The 23,101-nt window shown below is 38.4% G+C and overlaps 1 protein-coding gene across 1 annotated transcript in view; it reads left to right on the forward strand.

The window, feature by feature from the left end:
• CPS1 (carbamoyl-phosphate synthase 1) overlaps positions 1–23,101 on the forward strand; it is a 141,590-nt gene that overhangs the window by 110,062 nt on the left and 8,427 nt on the right. The window contains exons 26-33 of the mRNA XM_089672227.1: positions 2,214–2,408; positions 2,517–2,584; positions 4,278–4,353; positions 6,417–6,494; positions 9,784–9,891; positions 12,286–12,375; positions 20,864–21,034; positions 21,118–21,192. Coding sequence (XP_089528353.1) covers positions 2,214–2,408; positions 2,517–2,584; positions 4,278–4,353; positions 6,417–6,494; positions 9,784–9,891; positions 12,286–12,375; positions 20,864–21,034; positions 21,118–21,192 — 861 coding nt within the window. The remainder of the gene's footprint in view (positions 1–2,213; positions 2,409–2,516; positions 2,585–4,277; positions 4,354–6,416; positions 6,495–9,783; positions 9,892–12,285; positions 12,376–20,863; positions 21,035–21,117; positions 21,193–23,101) is intronic.

The following is a 23,101-nucleotide window of genomic DNA, read 5'->3' on the forward strand; positions in this document are numbered from 1 at the left end:
CCAGGCCCCTAATCTGCCATGGGCCCCAGTACCGCCTCCTCATGCTGCTGCCAGGTCCACAGTGTCTCATGCCATGTGCCACTTTCAGGTCTCCTCACACTGCTGGTGTGTTCCATTTTTTGTCATAGGGTGCTGGCAGATTACGGGCCTCCCATAGCTGCTGCCAGGCCCGTAATCTGCCATGGGCCCCTGTACCGCCTCCTCATGCTGCTGCCAGGTCCAGAGTCTCTCATGGGTCCCTGTACGGCCTCCCATTGCTGCTGTCTCCATCGCCACACTCTGCCATGTGCCACTTTCAGGTCTCCTCACACACTGCTGGTGTGTTCCATTTTTTGTCATAGGGTGCTGGCAGATTACGGGCCTCCCATTGCTGCTGCCAGGCCCGTAATCTGCCATGGGCCCACGTACCGACTCCTCATGCTGCTGCCAGGCCCGTAATCTGTCATGGGCCCCTGTTGTCGCTTGTTGGCATATTCCGCTCGTTCAGATGCTCCTTCTCCTGCTACTCCTCTTCACGGATTCCGTCGCAGTCTTTCTTGGAATCCGTTTCCAAGAGACAACAGTTTGCGAGCACGCACCCGACGGTGCAGAAGCTGAACGTCCTCCTGTCCAAGTTGCTGCTGCCAGGCTCGTAATCTGTCATGCGCCCCTGTACCGCCTCCTCATGCTGCTGCCAGGTCCAGAGTGTGTCATGGGCCCCCGTACCGACTCCTCATGCTGCTGCCAGGCCCGTAATCTGTCATGGGCCCCTGTACCGCCTCCTCATGCTGCTGCCAGGTCCAGAGTGTGTCATGGGTCCCTGTACGGCCTCCCATTGCTGCTGTCTCCATCGCCACACTCTGCCATGTGCCACTTTCAGGTCTCCTCACACTGCTGGTGGTTTCCATTTTTGTCATAGGGTGCTGTATGGCCTCCCATTGCTGCTGCCTCCACCGCCACACTGTGGCTCCACACTCTGGTTTTGGCCCCGTGACTCCTCAAATGAGTGAAGTGTGCGGTGATTCTAAGATCGACGGCACTCATCTGCATGTCATACTGACTGTCAGTATTATTTCTCTTCCCAGCAGACTCCAAGGGCATTTAAATTAAAGGTACAGTGTTCTGCACTAATATAAAGGCTCTCTGAAGCCTAGAAACACCCTTTTATAAGTTAAATTCGCGGCGAATATATTCGACTCGAATCAAAATTTTTTCACGAATTCGCCGAATCAGTCGAATCGAATTTTTGAATAATTCGCTCATCTCTACTTTGGACCATTCAGAGGATGAAAGAAACAGTTTTACAATGATCTCAAGTAGTGGTAAATGCAGTTATAAAAAAAAAGCAAAAAAACAAAACACCATCTTGGCAGCATTATATGATCATTGCTAATCATATACAGTGAGAGCTGTTTTTGGCATACAGATGATGATTATTAGCAGAATAAATATAATTCGACTTAATTTCCTGAGACACTTGGCACCTTTGATCTCAGAATAATAAAAACCCAATTAAGCATATGTCTGTGTATTTAAATTTCCTTTACCAAAAATAGACTTGAATTCCAAACTATTTAGTTCCAGCTGCACATATAGAACAATACTACTGTGGCTGATTTTTTTTCATTTGGTTTTGTTTAATGTTGTTGAAACAAAAAGGGAAAGAAATAGTAAAGTAGATTTGTATGTAGAAGACAAAAAGGGGCGCACCAGCCTAGTGCATTATCTCAAGCAACATTTATTAAAAAAAGATATAAAAACATACTCACATAGCTGTAGATACACAAGCATGTAGTAAATCCTATAGTAGTACTGTATATCTCAGACCCCTAGGACCTGGATAACCAATAGACCTAGCAACACTGCACCACACAATGCTAAAGTTCGAACACATTTCAAGGAATGTACCCTCTCTGGTCTTGTCTTTTAGCAAATTTTGTATATATAGATGTATATTTATATATATTAATATATACTATTCATCTGCCAGCCATTAATCTACATTTACGAATAGCTAACACCCCTGAGAATTATTTATAAAGGTTTGTGTAGTAATTCCTGTTCTTAACAAATATGCACATTTACTAAATGTCCTAATAATCTTAAAAGTATGTAGATAAAGTGTTAATAATATCATGATCTGTTGCTTGCTTGAGCCCCTGTAGATCAATGTACATCATGCCTTACTATCATCATAAACAAGTTTGATAAATGTCCATTCTATCTCTTACCAGCAATGTGATGGCTGCATCATTTCTGTTGGGGGGCAGATCCCCAACAACTTGGCCGTGCCATTGTACAAGAATGGGGTGAAGATCATGGGTACCAGCCCACTTCAGATTGATCGGGCAGAAGATCGCTCCATATTCTCAGCTATTCTGGACGAGCTTCAGATTGCACAGGCTCCATGGAAAGCTGTTAATTCTCTGGTAAGATTGATATCTCCAATGGGTATACTTAGGTTCTTCTTTCTAACATTATGCTTTATGTTTAAAGTATTCATTAACTTTTAAGCATGTGTTTTCTTCCCTCTATAGGATGATGCTATGCAGTTTACAAAGACTGTTGGCTATCCATGCTTGCTGCGTCCCTCCTATGTGCTCAGGTAATCCAGCAATACAAAGTACCAGACAAAGGTTCCAATAGGAAGAAGGGTTAGCCTCACACCGGAGGATAGATGAATATAGTGTGTATTTATTGATCCATAGGACACACAAAACACCAGGACATGAATATTGGTGGTGAGCCAGAGCCTGCACCTGTTGTGGATTGATCTGGATTGTTTGCCTGAGCGGTATACCTTTTGCTCTTTGGAGACAAAGGTTCCAGACTACCACACGTTCTGTGCTTTTTTGTGGGTTTGTAACATCTGGGTCTCTATATCCAGGAACCCAGATTTTAAACCATTTTAATGTGTTTATGTGGCTACAGCTGAGTTGTGTTAATGAGATACTAAAACTGGCCATAGATGGATCAATAATTGGATGCTGCAGCAAGGACCAGCCAAATTTCAATCCATTTTTGACCATTCCTACTCAGAAGAATATGATCTATTGATCAGCTTCTCTTGGAAAGGAGTTTTGGAAAATTTCCCTTTGATCAGCACATGCAGCTAATCAGCTACAGCGCTCATCAGTGTTTTCCGACAGGCGTACGGAGTCCCCGCTGTCATAATACAGTATCACTGTAGGGAGGATTCCCCTAATTTGTTTGGATGGGGGAATAAGTTTTTTTTACATCAGCTCAAAAACAAAAAAAAGATCCATCTATGGCCAGCTTTAGGCTAGACAGCTAATAGGGCTAGAAGAGGGCAGTACAAGAACGATGGTTTAGTGTTATTGCAAGTATAAATTTGTCCCTAGTAACTTCTCCCCATTGTTAATAATACATATACTGTAGATGCATATGATTCTTGACCCCTCATATTTTAGTAAAACCTCATATATTCCATGCTTGCTAAGTCCAGTACAGTCCAAAAAACTTTGATCAATGAAGTGTCACGAAAAAAATGGATCTTGGATGCACTTGAAAACCTTAAAAATCAAATATATGCAAGAGAGCACGCACTAATCTTGTTAATTCACAAGCAACCTTAAAAAATAAAACCCCATATAAAATGCACTCATAAAGAGTCCGTAGTCTGTATTATTTGAATGCAGCAAAGGGTTTGATACCCAAGTTCTGGCGGAGATGGGAGGTGCCGAAAGTAGAGGATTGGGTTGATCGGGTGGAGATAAGATGGAGAGATATTATGTGAGATGGAATAGATGGGAAGAATTTAAAAATATAAAAATGTAAAAAGTCAAAGTTAAATGTGGAATGTATGGGGGCATAATGTAAAATAATATGAGTATCCTCTCTCTTCTCTTTAGAGGATGTGGGGTCCCAGGAAGATTAGGAAAATGCAGAGTGGAGGGGGAGGGGGGGTGGTAGATAGGAGGCATGGGGGGGAGTTAGGGAGGGTAGGAAAAATAGGAGAAATGATAATTGTGCTATAAGTGTGTCAATGTTTTATTTAAAAGAATAAGTTTGTATAATGTATTTGCTTGAAAATCAATAAATATTTAAATTTTAAAATAAATAAATAAAGAGTCCGTAGATATTGGGCAGCCACACTGTGTATGTGCCTAATTTATACCTACTGTCTGTAAGTGCATTTTATACATTGTTTTTTTTTCATATTTATGTTGCATATAATAATGTGCAAGATCAGTGAACACCTCATTGTAGTATTCCCGATAAAAGCTCATAGCTTTGTTAATCCTTTATAAACCTTTGTTTCCTCTGTCTTACCATAGTGGTTCAGCAATGAATGTAGTTTATGGAGAGGAAGAACTGAAGACTTTCCTAGCTGAAGCAACACGTGTTTCACAGGTAAAACGGATCAGTCATTATGACTTCGTATGAGAAGAGGATTGTGTCATTATAGCTCTGGCACATAATCTACAAAGATAGGCAATATTATATGGCCTTTTCAGTGAAACAAAAAGATCCTGGCAAATTATCATTGTTGTTGGGATCCTTTATTGAATCTGTCTGATTGCAGAAGAATTGTGGCAATTGGATAGGTTGGCTTTTCAAACTAATTGTTGTGGTCATTCTAGCTAGCTATTAGCACTAACAGTGACCAAAAATATGACTTTACATTGGCCTAGTCTACATAATGGAATTCCGAAATTAAATTTTTTTGTATTGCGCACATTTCTTTTCTTGCAAAATCACACGACTATCTTGCTATAAACCATCCTATATAATATAAATTCTAATGTTGGATACAACCGCTACAAACAATTTACCTGCAAAAATGAAGCCCAGAGCTTCAGTCTGCCATTGCTCTGATCAAGCTCTGAGTTTAAATTAGGAACTCGCTGTCTTTGATCTGCATCACTCCATTGCTGCTCTACTCATCTAGGGGAGCAAACAGAAACCTGTATCTTGTGTATGCTTCAGATTGCTCTGGTAAGAGTTTAAACAGATCTCTACCCGCCCACATATGACAGTGTTTGGGCAGGTGATTGGCTGCTTTTGCACTCTACATGCTACATCATAGGAAGAAAGGGAGCAAGTCACACAGTCCCAAATTTTTTTTTATATCAGCACCAGGGATAGTACCTACATAATTGATAACTGTCACGTGTGCTGGTGGTTGCTCCTTTCCTGGAAAACTTCATTCCACTGTGATCACTGTGACCAGCTGTGATCTCCTGATGCTGCTGACGGGTTAATATGGGTTACTTTGCCACAGGCACTTGTAAAAATTGATAACTATGCTTGCCTTTTTCACCCCTTGCTCCGTTCATAGAAGCCGTACTATCAGTTTTCAAAATGAAAGGCTCTCTATAAATTGAGGAGGAACACTTTTTATTTATCTGCCCGTCCTCCACTGAATGAGTGCTTTCCATTGCTCTTTCATTAAAGAAAAAAATCACTAAACTTCAGCTTTAACTACGGTGAGCCATGAAACTGCAACTAATGAAGAAGTATGTATCTGGTTCAGTAAGTCACCATCTACAGGCATGTTCTGGGTTGCCCCTAGGAGTCAATAGATTTTTAAATGTAAAACAACTAATATTCAAGTAAAACAAAATTAAGGAAACATCTGGCTAATAACAATAGGTTGCAAAGACAATTCTGCTTTCAGACACTAAAGTACATGTGACCCAATTTCATTAAAAATACCTAAAATTAATCCGCTACTTCACAAGTGATACAGTAGTACGGTAAACCTGCAGATATTTATCTCTATAACAAATTGTCAAATAAATACACCAGAGGTCAAATATAAATTAACATCTGTTATTTGCACTTGCTAAGTGGAAATAATATGTTTATTATTTGTCTTGTCCCTGCGGCTTTATTGCTACATAATCTCCACCTTGAACCACTACTGACAAATACCAGCAATGTGTTTTCTATGTAAATGTTACGTATTGACACATCGAGCTAAAAGTGGTATCATACATAATTCATGATCAACTGGCAGCAAAATGTTTGCACTATGCCAACTCTCAGGATAATGTTCCTTGTTTTCATATTAGTGTCTCTTTTAGGCCTGGGTGGGGAATTTATGTATATCCTGCAGGGCTTCTCTTCAAAAGATGAAAGCTTTTGCTCCTGAATTTAGGCACTTTCAAGGTGGTAAAAAGATGAGCAGCATTTACAAAGAAGATGGGTTTAATCTAGGACGGAGTGATGCTAAGTGATACAGTCTTAGAGCTACAGAAATTTCATATCAAGTTCAACTGTTGCAGCAACTATAACAAAAAAGTCAGTTTTTCCATATGGTTGCACCCTCATCAGATGTCTTACCACTTATTTTCAGCCATATGGGCTTTAAAAATAGAGTTTGTAACAGAAGTGTTAGATTTTGTAATCAAACTGTGTCTATTTTGTCATTCAAACTGTGGATTGACTTGGTTTGCTTAATATTTTGACAGGAGCACCCTGTTGTGATCACCAAGTTTATTGAAGGTGCCCGAGAGGTGGAGATGGATGCTGTTGCCAGGGAAGGGCGTGTAAGTATTATCCTTATATTACAGGATTATTGGTGATCTGAGTGCGAGGTATGACAAAGATGCAGCCTGCAATATCTGTATCAAAGAGGAAAGCAAAAAAACACGTGTTGCTCACTTGCATTTCAAGTTTAATGTGTTAAACAGAAATCGATCAAATTATACAGATAAATACTTTTATTATAATGGCAAGGAAGGCCACATAGAAAAGTGCATCAATTTATATTAGAGAATTACCATTACTAGCATATAGGATACTAAACAGAGAAAGTGACTGTCAGAACAAATACAAAACTGAACAAAGACAGCAGCATAAACAAAGTGTGCCTAACCTGTATCAAAGAGGAGAGCACAAAACACGTGTTGCTCACTTGCATTCCGAGTTTAATGTGAGCTTGTGGTATCAGTCTCCTGAAGTCACACTACAAATCATTAGAGCTCCCTCTAGCGGCAGCCTAGTAGTAGCATTACTGGGAGGTCTATTCATTTACTTGCTACACTTACAGTTTCTAAAATACATAATTGATATGTGACAGAATTATTTCCGCTGGGCACAAATTAATTAAACAAGCCAAATACAAAAAATTGCAGCGCTTGAGTGTTTTAGGGATAAGGACACCTCTCACACCTTTGATTATCCACTTGTTTCATGCATCTGACTGTCGGCCATCTTTTTGGATTCTATGCATCAGCTTTTTGGACATTACCATGTAAGTGTATTACTTACTTTTTACCTTTGAATAAAATACTACACTATCAAGATTTCTTTCTTTTGGGTCTTATTGCTGAGCCCCTGAGATGATCTCCTGATAAGAAAGTACGCCAATCCTGACGATAGAGGATATAAAGTGATTTCGTGTTACTGTAAAGAGGCGCACTCCCCCTGGTGGTAGGAGACGGCAAGAGTGGTGCACTGGTGTTCCTGAGGGCTTCACGCTGAGGACCATCTGGCTGTGACCAGGAGTAGGTCATTATACTCCAATGCGCATGTACTTGCGCTATCTGGTTAGTGCATTATACAGTCATTCCCCTATCACGGAAGTCACGGATTTTTTTGGATACATCACAGAACTTATGATTTTAACATCACCATCACTATATGCACCTTGATTAGTCGGATAGATCTTCATTACTTATCTGATTACTGTTTACAACAATTTAAGAATGTGGAATCTGGTGCATGTTGAAATATGAACATTTTAATCTGCTATTCATGTTAATTCTCTGTATTATACACTCAAGCGCTGCAATTTTTTGTATTTGACTTTTGATGAAGGGGGTATACGAGGTTTACCTATATGCTAGCAGCTTGAATCCTATCATATCCAGTGCTCGTTCCTCTCTTCATATAATTAAACAAGCCTGTTGTGTTTTTCCAGTTTAACTTAAGCCTAAACTGGCCTATATTTTCATAATTGTGAATGTATTGTATTAAATCCAATTTTCAAGCCTGATCATTAATCACTTGGATACTAAATGGGTGAGATGAAGAATATAGCCATATAATAACAAAACATGCCAGCTTAGGACTAAACTGACCTGTTTTTTCATAATTGCGCATGTATTGTATTGGATCCAATTTCCAAGCCTCATCGCTAATCACTTGGATACTAAATGGGTGGGATGAAGTATATAGCCTTACAACAACTAAACTTGCAAGCTTAGTCCTAGAGTGACCTGGTTGTTTTCATAATTATGCGTGTATTGTTTAAATCCAATATAAAAGCCTGATCACTAATAACTTGTATACTAAATGGGTTGGATGAAGAATATAGCCTTACAATAACAAAACTTGTATGTGGTCTAATTTCATTTTACCAAGTACAGGATAAAAGATTGTCTGGAAAGCTGAATGTCTGTATTCTTAAACTTGTGCATGTGTGTGAATGGATGTGTGAATTCTATGCAAGTTGGATCATGCAGCTCAGTCTTAGTAGGCATAAGCAATTTAAATCTGTCATAGTAGAAATACAGGATCTGAAACTTCTGGCTTCCTTCTAAAATGCTAGTTGCTTGTTTGCTATTGTAACTTTCAACTAAAGTCTCTATCCACATAAGGCTGGGGCAATGTTTTTATTTTAACTTTATCAAGACATGCTGAAAAAAGAAATAAAAAAACAGACCATGTCTGGTGAATAAGCTCGCAGATTGACTGATGTTAGCTCATCTATATTAAAGTAGAAATATATCTAAACTGACACAGGTTTTGGTGGGCATTACCATGTTTGTTCATGCACAGGCCTCTTAAAAAATTTGGAATCCTTGACAGGGAAGTCTTCCCATGAGTTATGTTTACCTCTATTTGGTGAAGATGCAAAGCTTTTTTTGGCTGGATTCACTATAGGAGTATAACGACAGTCTATTGTGAGCTGAAGATACAACTTACAGCTTAGTATAAAGTATATAAAGTTAGGGCACTGTCAATGGCAATAGACAGGAGCTCCTGATTTTCATTTGTAACTTGTATGCATTAACTAAACCTTGTATTAGTTTTGGACAAAGTTGCTCTTAATAACACATTTTTCATGAAGGGAGATTTATTTTTCGCCAAGTCTCTGACTTGAAAGAGGTTATAATTTTCCCCACTCTATCCAATAATAAATATGAACCCCAGGCAGATATAAAAGACACAAACTAGTGCCGCGGTGTATTCACTGATATATCAACAAATGTATTTGTTAAATAGAAGCAGTGTTAGTACCTGTATGTAATATAGTATCGGTCTCTTACAGGCCCTGTGCAGCAGGGCAAAGACTAGAAGAGGAAGAAACAGAATAAGCAGTCAGTCAGTTGTGCAGCAGTGCCCATGCACTAACAAGCAACATGCAGATAGGAAGAAAGAGGAATGTGACAGAGAGATGACCTCATTATTCTTTTGTCTATCCTTTTACTGTCCATTTACAGGTTGGGGGAGGGACATTGCCTTGAATGTGTTACTTAACTGTAGCAGAGAAAAATTAGGTCTCCTGTCCTGCTAAATAGGGCTGTGGCTATGTACCTGGATAGACAAAACACAAATCCTTCAGCAGGTAAACCATTTCCCATTTGTGTTTCTTCTGTGTCTTGATTGCCTGGAGTTTTAATAATGAATGGCTAGCATGTCACTTTAAAAAGTTATTGCTGTTTCTGTGAGATATTATTTTTAGGAGTCTACAGACAACAATAAAAATCTTCTGGAATTCCACATTAAACACATTTCATGAAACTCTTAGGTCACCCAGTATGATTGAAGAATACATTTGTTAATCCGATTATAAGAAAAAGGATTACTGCATGTTCATTCTCTTCACAGGTCATCTCCCATGCTATTTCTGAGCATGTTGAGGATGCTGGAGTTCATTCTGGAGATGCCACCCTCATGATCCCAACACAGACAATCAGCCAGGGAGCACTAGAGAAAGTAAGGCTTTGTTTCAACTTCTTTAAAACAATTACATGAAACAAAATGTGAAAAGAATAATTACGAGAAAATAAATCTGTGTATTACAGACCATATTCTAATAATTTTCTATTTCATTAGTTAAACTCCTAGCAATTTTTATGAAATTAACAGACATGCCAAAGTAAATTGCAATTGTTTGAAAAGATCAAAGGTGTGCATTTACTGTAGATGACTTTTTGAGTTGCCTGCACCATGCAAATAGGCTGGTGTCTGCAGAGCCACGACAGGGATATGGACTTTTTGAGCTGCCTACACCATGCAAATGGGTTGGTGTCTGCAGAGCCATGACAGGGACATGTGTTATGCTGAGATATATATATATATAAATATATATATATATATATATATATATATATTATATATATATATATATATATATATATATATATATACAGTATATCCCTCAGCATTGGGTAGTTATGTGGGGAAGTTCAAAAGCATTCTGTCACTAATGCTGATGTACCTCACTGATAAAATAGAAGTTACAATTAACCCATCCTTCACCAAGTTTTCTCTCTGTATGCATTGTATTTGATTGACTAAAATATGGTGACATTTAACCTTGAAAAGAATACCCAATTACTTGCAAGGAAAACAAAAAACATTATTTTTGCTTGCACATGATAATAGAAGTCAGCAGAACTTCACCTCATTCCCTTTTAAAGTGAAATTCCCATAAAAAATGAGCAGCATATACCCTTTTGGAAAATCAACCCCATTATCTTCATTCTGCACCTTCTACTTAAGTTTATTTAAGCTGCCTTTGACCATCTGTGGTTCTCTCAAAAAGCAGTCAAGCTTATCCTTTGGCCTCATTAAAAGCAAAGTAATTGACTTGGAACATCAAATAAGTGGTGGGTAAAAATGTATGTAAAGCCCAGTTTATATTTTGCTGTGGTGCCCTTTGGGTGGATTTTGTTTTTAGTTACTGTCCTTTGTACGCAATAGGACATGAAAGAAAATCTTTATAAACTGATAGAAACTTCCTTCTTAGACAGTTATCACTGGAAAGCAAAGTAATTGACTTGGAACATCAAATAAGTGGTGGGTAAAAATGTATGTAAAGCCCAGTTTATATTTTGCTGTGGTGCCCCTTTGGGTGGATTTTGTTTTTAGTTACTGTCCTTTGTACGCAATAGGACATGAAAGAAAATCTTTATAAACTGATAGAAACTTCCTTCTTAGACAGTTATCACTGGAAAGCAAAGTAATTGACTTGGAACATCATATAAGTAGTGGGTAAAAATGTATGTAAAGCCCAAACGTTTTCTTTTGGATTCTTTTGGTTTTGGATAGGGAAAGGAGTCAGTTTAAATTTTGCTGTTGTGCCCCTTTGGGTGGATTTTGTTTTTAGTTACTGTCCTCTGTACACAATAGGACATGAAAGAAAATCTTTACAAACTGATAGAAATTCCTTCTTAGACAGTTATCACTGGAATAGGTGTCACCATTGGGAAATTTACCCTCACATCCTGTTCTGGAGGCAACTCTAACATATTAGCTGTATATTCATTGTATGGATTTCCCTGGTAATGAAGCTGAAGGATCAGCTTAGTTGCCCTTTAAACGTGTCTCTTTAAAGAGGGTCAGAGTAGGCCATAGGTGCTTTTCCTCATGACATATTCTTTTTAAAAACACAGGATATAAATTCCCATGTAAATATAGAAGCAAAGAAATTTCCTATTTCCTTTTTTACAGTAGTGTTTTTACAAGTATATTTTACAAATCTAATTTTGGTTATTTACCAGGAAAATGTAACCAACAAAAAAGGGCATCTACTTAAAACCTTGGTTCTTAAAAAAATTAAAATAAAATTGTTATCTATTATGCAACTGTAACAAGCCGCAAAAGAGTAATTAAAAGAAAAAAAAAATGCCTAACAAAATAAATAACTCCTACTTGCCAAGATAATAGAGCAAGTGCATTATTAACTCTACTCCATTAAAACCTTGGTTCTTAAAAAAACAAAACTAAAATAAAATTGTTATCTATTATGCAACTTTAACAAACAGCAAAAGAGTAGTTAAAAGGAAAAATATGCATAACAAAATAAATAACTCCAGTTTGCCAAGATAATATTGCTGGTGCACTATTGAGTCTATTCCATTTCAAGAACATGACTTTTTTCTCCCAAAGACAGTGTTGTACATTTTGAATTCTGGGCATTGTGTGTTAATCTGCTTTCTAAGGTCATGAGTCTACTTCTCAATCAGCAAAACCATTTAAAAATGTAATGTATAGGACATAGAAGATTATGATAGAACTATATGTTTGCCTTATGTAACTAAACTGTCTGTCCAAAAAGTACTGAAAGTGGGTCTTCAACACTAACCTCATTCTTGTAATTTGCAGGTGAAAATTGCTACCAAGAAAATTGCAAACGCTTTTGCTATTTCTGGACCCTTCAATGTGCAGTTCCTTGTTAGAGGAAATGATGTTCTGGTAAGTGAACATATGCCATTCAGGCAACTGCTGGGGTGGTCAACACAACCTCCAAAGACATTAGAAAAACCTTGATGCCTTAAAACATTTGTCTGCCCAGGGCAAACGTTTAAGGGTTGCTCCCCTCTTCATATTTTTTCTCTTAAGTGTAAACCAGGCAGGAACCATAATCATTTCAGAATGAAACCTTAAATTAATAAATTCAGTACAAAACTGAATATACTTTTACTTTTTTAACAAAATGTAAACTATTTACATATTATAATAGCCAGTTTAAAAACTGGAGTAGCACAAGAAACACTAAATTGTGGCTTATTTTTTAGAAAGATAGTATCACCTATAACTCTAAGGGCTTGTTTACACTTGGCTGTTTTACCAACGCTTGCCAAACACCCCTATAGCGTTTGGCAAGCGTTGGTCCGGCGTTTGCGGAGTGTTTTTTAACGCTCGGCAAACGCTCTGCAAACGCCGCATGCACGGTTTAGTGGCGGTTGTTAGGCGTTTGCCTAGCTTTAAAAACGCCCCACAAACCCCTATAATGCAGTTTGAATGGTGTTACCACTCCGCAAATGCCCCGCAACCGCGTCGCAGCCTAGACTAGAATAGGAGGCTTCAACGCCTCCTGACTCGACCAGAGGCGTCCGTTTTGCCGCGACGCGATGCAAACGCTCCCGTTAGAACAGCACCATGTGCTGTAATGTGCAGAATTGGCAGAGGCGTTTGGGAAGCGGTAAAAACGCTTCTCAAATGCCTCTCTGCCGCCTGCACACAACGCTAGTGTGAACGTAGCCTTAAGTTGCCAGGATCATATTCTGTGTACACTTTTTAAAGGAAATGTAGAATTGTTTCAATATTTTATTTAGCTGTACATCTAAATTGGATAACCTTGACGTACAGCACAGTTTACAGACTGACCATAGCAAAGCTTATAAAATGATGTACTGTATAGTACAACACAGTGTACAGATTGGGGTAGTCAGGAGTTTGTAACATACAATACAGCGTACAAAGTGAGTAGGTAAAGTATAGCACAGTGTACAGAGTGGGGAAGCCAGTAGTACATAAAGTACAACACAGCATACAGAGAAGGGTGGTTAGGAATATGTAAAGTACAATACAGCATGTAGATTAGAGTAGTCAGTACCCCACAGTGTACAGATCAGGGAGGCCAGGTGTATGTGAAGAAAAAAAGATTGTTTAATGGTGATACATTGACTTGAAAATCTCCTTTTGAGAGTAAGAGCTAGACTGTCATTTACCAAAATCACATATCCACAAATCAGGCAAGCCTGGGAAAGGGGCCATTGACCCTCCCGAATGCAAGAATGCTCTTGTGTCCTTTGGCACAGCATTTTGCCTTTGACATGTTCCAGTGCAGAAAAAACATTGCCACAAACTGTTAACATGGGGACCCTTCCAATGTCCACTACTTTTTTCAGTACAGTTTTTGGATCAGTAATGGTAATTGAGACAATCCTAGAACTGCTGTCAAGAATTAGTTTGTACTGGCCCTGACCTCTACGTTCCAGCCCACCTGTACCTCTTGTTATTCTTAGAATTCTACTACTGCCATAAAATATGATCAAACAGCCACAAGAGCAATGCATGACTAATGTCTAATGGAGTATAAAGATTATATGCACTATTCTAACATAGCTAATGTAGCTCTGCTCACCAACATTTTACTGTGGCTACATGAATGGCCCACAGACTGATATTATTATTAATGACCACTTGTTTTAGTTCTACAAAGAATAAAGTGAGCTTTGTCTAATGGCATTATTACATATCACAGCTTGATATGCTGTGTACTCGACAATCTTTAGTTAATAATGCAAAGGACAATGTACAAAGAACAGTAATCCACAGAATGTGCAATAATTTTTCATCTTTTTGGCTGCTAGAAACCAATACAAATGTTAAATGTGATTGGCTGATTTGCATTATTGAACATATTTTCTCATCTTAGTATATAAAGCAGAATATACAGTCACAGTTGAGGTATGTTCACTCTGCAGTGATCAGAGCTTAGCTCAAGTGGAACACTGTGAGCAAAACGTTTTCAATACACAATTTTAACTTTTTACCTGGCAAGTGTCATTTTAATACTAGGAGTGAGTTTTAAGCATTTGGGAACAAAATAGAAATAATATTTAGGTGACATTTGATACTGCATTCTGTTGATGTAAAGGTCAGAGAGAAGAACTAGAATGAACAAGCTGCATGTACCCTTTTAAAGAGTCTTATTGGTACCCTTTGTGTGACCCATTTTCTCAGTAAACTCCAATATATTTTTTTCAGCCTCCTGCTTCCCTCTCCTGAGATTGTATTGCTGTGATTGTCATTGCCTGCAGCCAGGCTATCAGGATGTGAATCTGGCAGATGCAGAATATCACATAAACAATCTAAGAAGAGTGGAACACACGCATCTTGCCATAATATTAATACTTGAGAATGTATTATATTTTGCTTATACAGCGCTGTTAAAATACTGCTTACAGCACTATCCACGCCATCTATGGGAAACAAGCCCATGGCAGTTACTTTACAGGGAGTCAGATAGGCACTTTCAAAGCAGGGTAATGATTGTCTATAACTAACAATAGATATATGTCATTTAGATTCTGTAGTGAGACTGAGTCATTCATACCCTGACAGATATTAGGTATTATACTTCAGGGTGAAGAGAAGAGATTACACATTCCAGTAGCACTGTATGTAATAGCCGGGAAACGCTCAGCAGATGATATAGGACAGAGGGGTGACTTGACTGTCGGTAAATTATGAATATTTTGAACTGTGAAAAATAAGATTCTATTGATGATATTAGGAGTTTGTACATACTGAAAAGATTTCTTACAATGGACCCTTTCCCACTTTTCTGCAATTATATATGCATTAATGTGATGTATGTTGCAGCCCATTCATTTGGTCTATACATGTTTTCACACTGGGGCGTTGCACTTCCGGTGTAAAAACTCCTGCTTGTAGCGTCTTTGGAGTTTGTTTGTTCAGTTAAAAAACTCCCCAAAAAGCCTCTTCCCATTGAAATCAATGCAAAACGCCTGAAAAATGTCTGAAAAGCGCCTAAAAACCACCTCAATACGCCTCTGAGAAGAGTTTTTGGCGCAGCTTTTAAGCAATAGACAAAAAACATACCTGAACCATTTTTTAACATAGAACACCACAATGCATGAATGTGTTAAGGTGTGCTGCAGAGTGGGTGTGTTACCTGCAATTGCAGGGCGCCATTCCAAATGAATGGCATTCTCAATTAGTGACACACACACAAAAAAGAAAAAAAGTGCAGTGCATTAACATGTGTTGGCATAATGCATGTGACTGCAACCCATAGGTGTGAAGCCAGCTTCATTTTTCCTTTGCATCTATACAAATGGAAATCACTAATTTTAACAAAACCAGTCTCAATACATAAAGACTGAAGACCAAAGCAGAGTGCTTCACAAAATAAGGCAACTTTCACACTAAGGAGTTTTTGAAGAGCTTTTGCATTTAAAAAAGCACCTGATAAGCTCAAGAAAAATGCTTCCCTATGTTTGTCTATGTTAGTCTATGTATGTTTTCACACTGGGGATTTGTGCTTCAGTTGTGGTGTAAAAACTCCAGCTTGCGGCATCTTTGGAGCACTTTGCAGCACAGTGGCTAAATGGTTAGCACTTGTGCCTGGCAGTACTAGGGTCGTTGTTTCAAACCCCAACCATGGCACAACCTGCCTGGAGTTTGCATGTTCTCCCTGTGCCTGTGTGGGTTTCTTCTGGGTACTCCGGTTTCCTCCCACACTCCAAAGACATGCTGGTAGGTTAATTGGCTCCTGTCTAAATTGCCCCTAGTATGTGTATGTATGAATATGAGTTAAGGACCTTAGATTGTACAGCCCTTGAGGGTTAGGGACTGATGTAAATGTACAATATATATGTAAAAGCTCTGCACAAATTGATGGCGCTATAAAAGTATCTGAAATAAATAAAAAAAAATAAATGTTTGTTCAGTTCAAAAAAACTCTTCAAAACGCCCGAAAAGCACCTCAATACGCCTCTGAGAAGAGTTTTTGGTGCAGCTTTTAAGTCATGTGTCTTTTAAAAAATGCTCAGAAAGCGTGGCAAAAGCGTGGTAAAAATGCCTATGTGTTTTTGCTGTGTTTTTGTGACAGATCAGTGTGAAAGTAGCCTGAGAGCTGAACTGACAAGTTGTGGGGGAGGACTGCTGCTGCCAGCCTGTCAAAGGCATTCATGACTTTGTCTAACGTGTCCTATAGCTGGTGCAATTTGAGTCTACCCACAGACTGAAAATGAGCAGATTGCATGCTTATCACCTCATGTAAGTGGTAACCTATCTACATACATAGGGGTGGATTTATTTAAACTGGAGAGTGCAAAATCTGATGCAGCTGTGCATTCCAGCCAATCAGCTTCTAACTTCAGTTTGTTCAGTTAAGCTTTGACAATAAAGTCTGGACGCTCATTGGTTTCTATGCAAAGTTGCCAGATTTTGCACTCACAAGTTTTAGTAACTCTTTCCCAAAGTGTCAGTAAATTTTTTGTCTACAGTGCAAAATAATGTTTTTTAGAGCAAAATAAAGCAATATTGAAATATTGCTTAAATGTATGCTGCATAATTAGTGGCTCTGATCCCTCGCAGAAATCTTGGGAGAGTAATGAGATGTAAACATTGCTTTCTGCCTGGACACAACACATAGTTATTCAATATGGCTGTACTTGAAATAAATGAGATATTACACTTTATTGTACTATTATCCTGGCTTTGACAGCCAAGGGGGAAAATATATTTATCTACATAGTGAACTGCTTCATATCCTAGGATTCTTTTGTTGGTGGCAGATTCCTAATAATGGATTAATGATTATTCCCCAATCTTCCTGGGAAAAATTAAGCTGTTCATGATTATACATTGAAATCACATGTGGGGCTCTTAACATCAGCCACTCCCATGGCCCAAGGCAACCTTAGCTGAGCTTCACTAGGGGGTGTATTTTTTTTAATTTGCAGAGCTATTTGTCCTGTAAAATTGTATGTACATTCATTTGTACAAATGGGAGGAAAACAGAATATTATTAGGTTACTTTTTCTCCATGTAGAATGTTCTTCATACATGGAGAAAAGAATAAATCAGGAAATTACTACATTATGGACAATAGATGGAGCTGATGTTCATAGTGAATAAGTGTTTCCTGTGATTATCAGCTCCACCTAATGGACATAATGTGACATGAAGAACATTCAACCGGGAAAAAAAATAATCTAACAACATTCAATGTTGCCCCATTCATACAGTACAAATGTACATGATGTTTCACAGAATGAATAGCTCTGAAAATGTGTTTTTATAAATACACCCCTAGGCATCAATTAATTAGGAGATACAAAGATTTTTCAGTTACTATATATAATGGAGGAAGGTAAACAGCTGTAATTCAGATGTGAATGGTATTACAGATGAGAAAAAAATGACTTGAGGACTTTGTTGAGTTTACAAAATGATCACATTTTATAGAAGCAGCTCATGTTGCTTCTTTTTCCTGTGTCTGGAGCTGCATGCAGACAGCTGTATGTGACTGCCTGCATAATGCCAGCATCTCCATGTTCTGTCAGTACACTATTGATCTGTCAATCACAATTCTGAGGGAAACTTGACAAGGCATTGATAAGAAAAGAGCCCCTATCAGACAATATAATACAGTAATACCAGGGTGCGTGTCACCTGCCAGAATGTGCTGGTGTTAGACACAGATCAGAAAACCAAAGGTGCTGGTCTATCTTGTGCTGCAGATTCTCTTTAAAGGTACACTTGGTTACATGGCTTTCAGTTTGTTTATGACCTGTATTTACATCAATGATAAATGCAGGCCTAAGGTTTCTTACAGTTTTCTCATATAGCAGAATGATTGACTCCATATTATGGCAGTAAGAAGTAATGATTTTATGTCAGTATTTGTTTTTAGATGTATATACACATAAGAATGAATGTGAACTTATTATGTAAAAGAACATGTAAAAGGTCCCTCCTGTGACCTAAAATATCAGCCCTGTCTAGTAGACCTGTATTGGAATAAAGGGATCAGCAAGTAGCAGGGTCTGCATATAGTATGTAATTAGCAAAAATGGCCAATCTAATGTTCAAAAGTAATATACATATGTAGGCAGGTGTAATGCGGCCTCCTTACACAGGTGGCGCTGTGACTACTGCTGCCATGCAGAGAGGGCAGAGGACAGGTGAAACTCTTGTTCTTCTGGGGCCTCCGTAGTTAGCATCAGTGGAGCAGCTGTCTGACCGGACGCTGCTGCCCTGGATGATCTTGGTGGCCATCTTTAGTGTGGGCAGTACTAATAAATAGCACTGCCCCAATACAGTTGGCAATACATACACTTTTGCAAAATCTGTCTTTGTACGCCAAAAGAAAGTGTTATTTAGCTCCATTTTGTAAGTTATGTACTGTTGGCATTTTAATTGCAGTTTGGTGCAGATGTTGCTTCACAATGCAGAACTGGAGCAAATTAGAACTACTTGAATCTGGTGCATGGAGTTGCTGTCAGTCTCAAAACTATTGCAGAGGGTTTTTTTTTAATTCAGCACAACACATTAACAAGAGAAATTAACATCAGAAAGCAGTTTTAATTCCTCCACTATATCTTCCCTCTAAAGTGTTACTAAACCCAGGACCCTGCATCCACTATATTTGGTCTCCCACAGTACACACAACATGGAAGTGCAATTATTTTAGTAAATATAAACTGCTAAATATCTTTTCTCATCAGCAGTTAGAGCAGTCTTGTGGCTTTTATCTGTGCCCAGCCCAGCACTAACTACAGCTTGTAGGATTGTAGGAGGAGTTTTCTTTTTGCTCTAGGAGGGTGGAAATCCCCTGACCTCTGTCTGGACAGTGCTGATTGGCCCTGTGCGGATCACATGCACTCTCCCAAGAAAAAAAAAACACTCTAGTAATGTACACCAAACTGAGCATGTGCATGCCTATGGTACAGTCTGGAGATAAGTGGTGGTCATTTGAAAAAGGGGAGGAATAGAGAAGAAAGGATCAAACAGCCTTTTTACACAATGCAGAGGATTAACCCCTTAGGTTCCACAGTGAATATAACAAGCATGTTTACTGCATATACAGACTAATTTTACTGTTGTGGGTTTAGTAACACTTTAAGGACAGTAAATCACTGATCAGCTTGACTCCATCAGTATACAAATTAACTTCTTTGCTGGAGAAAAGACCTAGCGTAAGAATGAAGCTTTTCTAACACATCCAATACTTTGCTTTCAAGAGAAGAAATATGTACATTCTCCCTGGATATGCTTTGTATGACCAGAAACAGCACAGCATACTGCAATTATATGCAACTGCAAATGTACTCAGTATGATGCATCTGAATTCAATTAAGGCTGCAATAATATTCTAAAGGCTATTTAATTTCTGTACTGATATCAGGTTTAGCTCAGTGGATGGACAGAACACTACACTTTTAATACTACAGTTATGGCAAAGATTTCTTAATTCTAAATAATCTTTTTTTTTTTTTTTAAGAAACATGTAAGATTTCTCCTGCTGCTCTGATAAATTATTTCAGTCAGTACTGAACACTGTAATTACTAGATGAAGAAGCAGCTGTAGCTTAAATAAAGTTTAAGCACCATTTTGTATGAAACAGGATGGATGTTCTAAAAGATTGTTCTAGAGTTTGGTGTATATAAATCCAAAGTAATGACATATTTTTTCCTGGAAAATAATTTGCAGAAGTGTTAAAAATAAATGCACATGGTTGACCCTACATGCTATTCACTGGGCTTGAAGTTATAGAGTTCCCCATAAAAGTATATCAAAGGACAAAAATAAACATATATATTCAGTGTATCTCTGCAATACATGCACATTTACCCATGACTTATTACTTTTACGAATTCTGCAACGATTGAAAAATGACTGTTGATCTGACAGAAATCCAAGGTACTCCTGACATTCCATTTGAGCTAACAACATAGTACCCTTGCTGCTATGAAATCCCAACCAGTGTTGTCAGCTCTGCCTACTGGACTACAGAACTATGCCTATCCCCTGCCTCTCTCTATCGCATTCTATATCCACGTATTGATTTCTTTCTCGGCAAAACAATAGCTGCTGGCTTGACTTCAAAGAGCCTGCCCACACACAGCATGTAGGGAAAGGGCTCTTAGAAAATGTAGATCTGGGGGCAGATCTATATTAATAGGAACTGAGCTCCCAGCAGCTGCCCCTGCAAACATTTTAGAAGCTTGGAGATAAAGTCATAGGAAGTAATAAAAGCTGTGTCTTGCTGCAAGAAAAAGGGAAAAAATTAATTCTGGGAGATGCTCTACATAGGAAGAGGGAGGTTTGGGGGTAAGTTTGGGGTATGTTTATACAAATCCTGTAGATTTTTTAGATGTGAATTTTGCTGTTACTTAACAAGGATGACCTGTTTCCTAGGTAATTGAATGCAACCTGAGAGCTTCTCGCTCCTTCCCATTTGTGTCCAAGACTTTGGGTATTGACTTCATTGATGTGGCCACAAAAGTGATGATTGGAGAAAAAATTGATGAGTCTTCCCTACCAACAATAGATAGACCTATTATCCCTGCTGATTATGTGGGCATCAAGGTAGGGTTCTAAATTGTTCTGAAACTGAAAACAAATTGAGACTGTGTTTGTATTCATTTAACTTTTGACCAATTATTTTACAGGCTCCCATGTTTTCCTGGCCCCGCCTTAGAGGAGCTGATCCAGTTTTGAGGTGTGAGATGGCTTCGACTGGTGAGGTAAATTTAGCTCCATAATAATTTTCTACTGTACATTTAAAATGAGTTCTATGTGCTCCAGTCTAACACAAATATTCTTTCATTCTCTTGTTTACTAATTTCATTTTCTTTAATCTTTAGGCCCCTTTCACATGAAGGGTCCAATCAGGTCCACCTGTCAGTGTTTCCGGCAGACCTGATCAGACCCTCCATTCACACCTATGGACCTCTAGACCCCTAGTTATGAAAAATTTACTACTGAGCATCTTATAATGACATTTTTGAAGAACATCACATTAAAAGCCAGTTAAAATTATTAGTATGTTTTTAAACAATGGAAGAACTGAAGTACTTAGAGGAAATCAAAATATACTCTTTACATACAGTGTCCCTGGTATACGGAAAGGCAAAATGCATTGCAAGAATGCAAACTACTCAGTCACCATTGCTCTTAACATGAAACAAGAAAATTTTATTTACACATTGTATGCCAGTTACTGCATAACGTTCAGGACATTTAATACAAAGAAGACAAGCTATATTTGATCAGAAAGGCTGTTAGATGAATTGGTTGTTTGCTTTGTTGGTACTGTATTAAAGTGGAGTTCCACCCTATTTTTAACGTTTGTCCCCATGTGTTGCTTCCTGCTGTCCTATCAATGTTTGGCACACTTTTTTTCTTTCCCAAAGTTTTCATACCTTTAGGCTGTCTGAAACACTGCATTTCCAATGTACCTTGCCGCGGTGAGGTACATCACAACCTCTCGCCCGTTGGTTCCTGGGTTATCATTCCCAGATGTCAACGAGCATCATCCACTCTGCAACGAGTGCGCCGCACTTTCTTCACACTGTGCAGGCGCAAGATTGGGAGGTGCATGCTGGATAGTCAGTTGCACCGTATCCCAGAAGAAAGTGCGGTTGGGCTTCAGATGCCCACAGTGAAGATGGAAAAATACAGGATCATGAGAGGCCAGTGAGTATCTTTAAAAAAACAAGGCAACAAACGATTGCATATGCAGCTTATGGCAATTTGCATGGCATAAGCTGCAACTTTAACAGAGGTGCTTTAAAACAAAAAAATGACTGGAATTCCCCTTTAATAAACTTTTTTTTTACACAACTGTAGCAGAATGGAGATCTAAACTTTTAGTTTTGGTTGCAGTGAGCTAAACGAAAGAGAGTGGGGCTTAAATTATTTGTCTGCATTTTTCAAGGGTTGCAGAAAGAGTTCTACATTAAGCTAAGCATGCAGAACATGTTTAACCCCATGAGCCTGAGATGATTCTGCTGGGCTGGGAAAAAGTATGCCCAAGAGGTGCATCTTGGCAAATTATTAGTAGAGTGGATTGAAAGGGGTTTAACTGTACTAACAAAAGGACCGACGCTGGCAATCATGGCCAAATGTGTGCAATTCACTGGAAAACATTGAAATATGTGGTAAACACACTGCTGCTCACCTGCTGTCATAATTTTCAATGTGTTGCCCATGTTTTTGTTCTTGCCACTAACAATACATGGTCAAAAAATATAGTCAACACAATATGACAGCAGATGAGCAAAAACATGATTAACACACTAGCAATTCTAAAAATATGTGGGCAACAAATGGGCAATTGTTGTAATACATGGACACTAAACTAGCAATTTTGTTTAATGGGCAATAATCTGGTAGTTGTGGCAACACATGGACAACAAATGGGCAATTTTTGCAATACATGGACACTAAACTATCAATTTTGTTTAATGGGCAATAATCTGGTAGTTGTGGCAACACATGGACAATAAATGGGCAATTAAAATATGACATATAGTATAATATGCAACAAACAGGCGATCAAAACAATACACAGGCAACAAACAGGCAGGAACAGCAATGTATTGGAAGTAAAATGGAAGAACAATAACTGGAACTCAGTCTGTCAGTAAGTGT

Source organism: Staurois parvus, unplaced genomic scaffold (genome assembly GCF_062004578.1).
Source record: "Staurois parvus isolate SC_StPar_1 unplaced genomic scaffold, SC_StPar_1.0 ptg000011l, whole genome shotgun sequence".
NCBI classification, from domain to species: Eukaryota; Metazoa; Chordata; class Amphibia; order Anura; family Ranidae; genus Staurois; species Staurois parvus.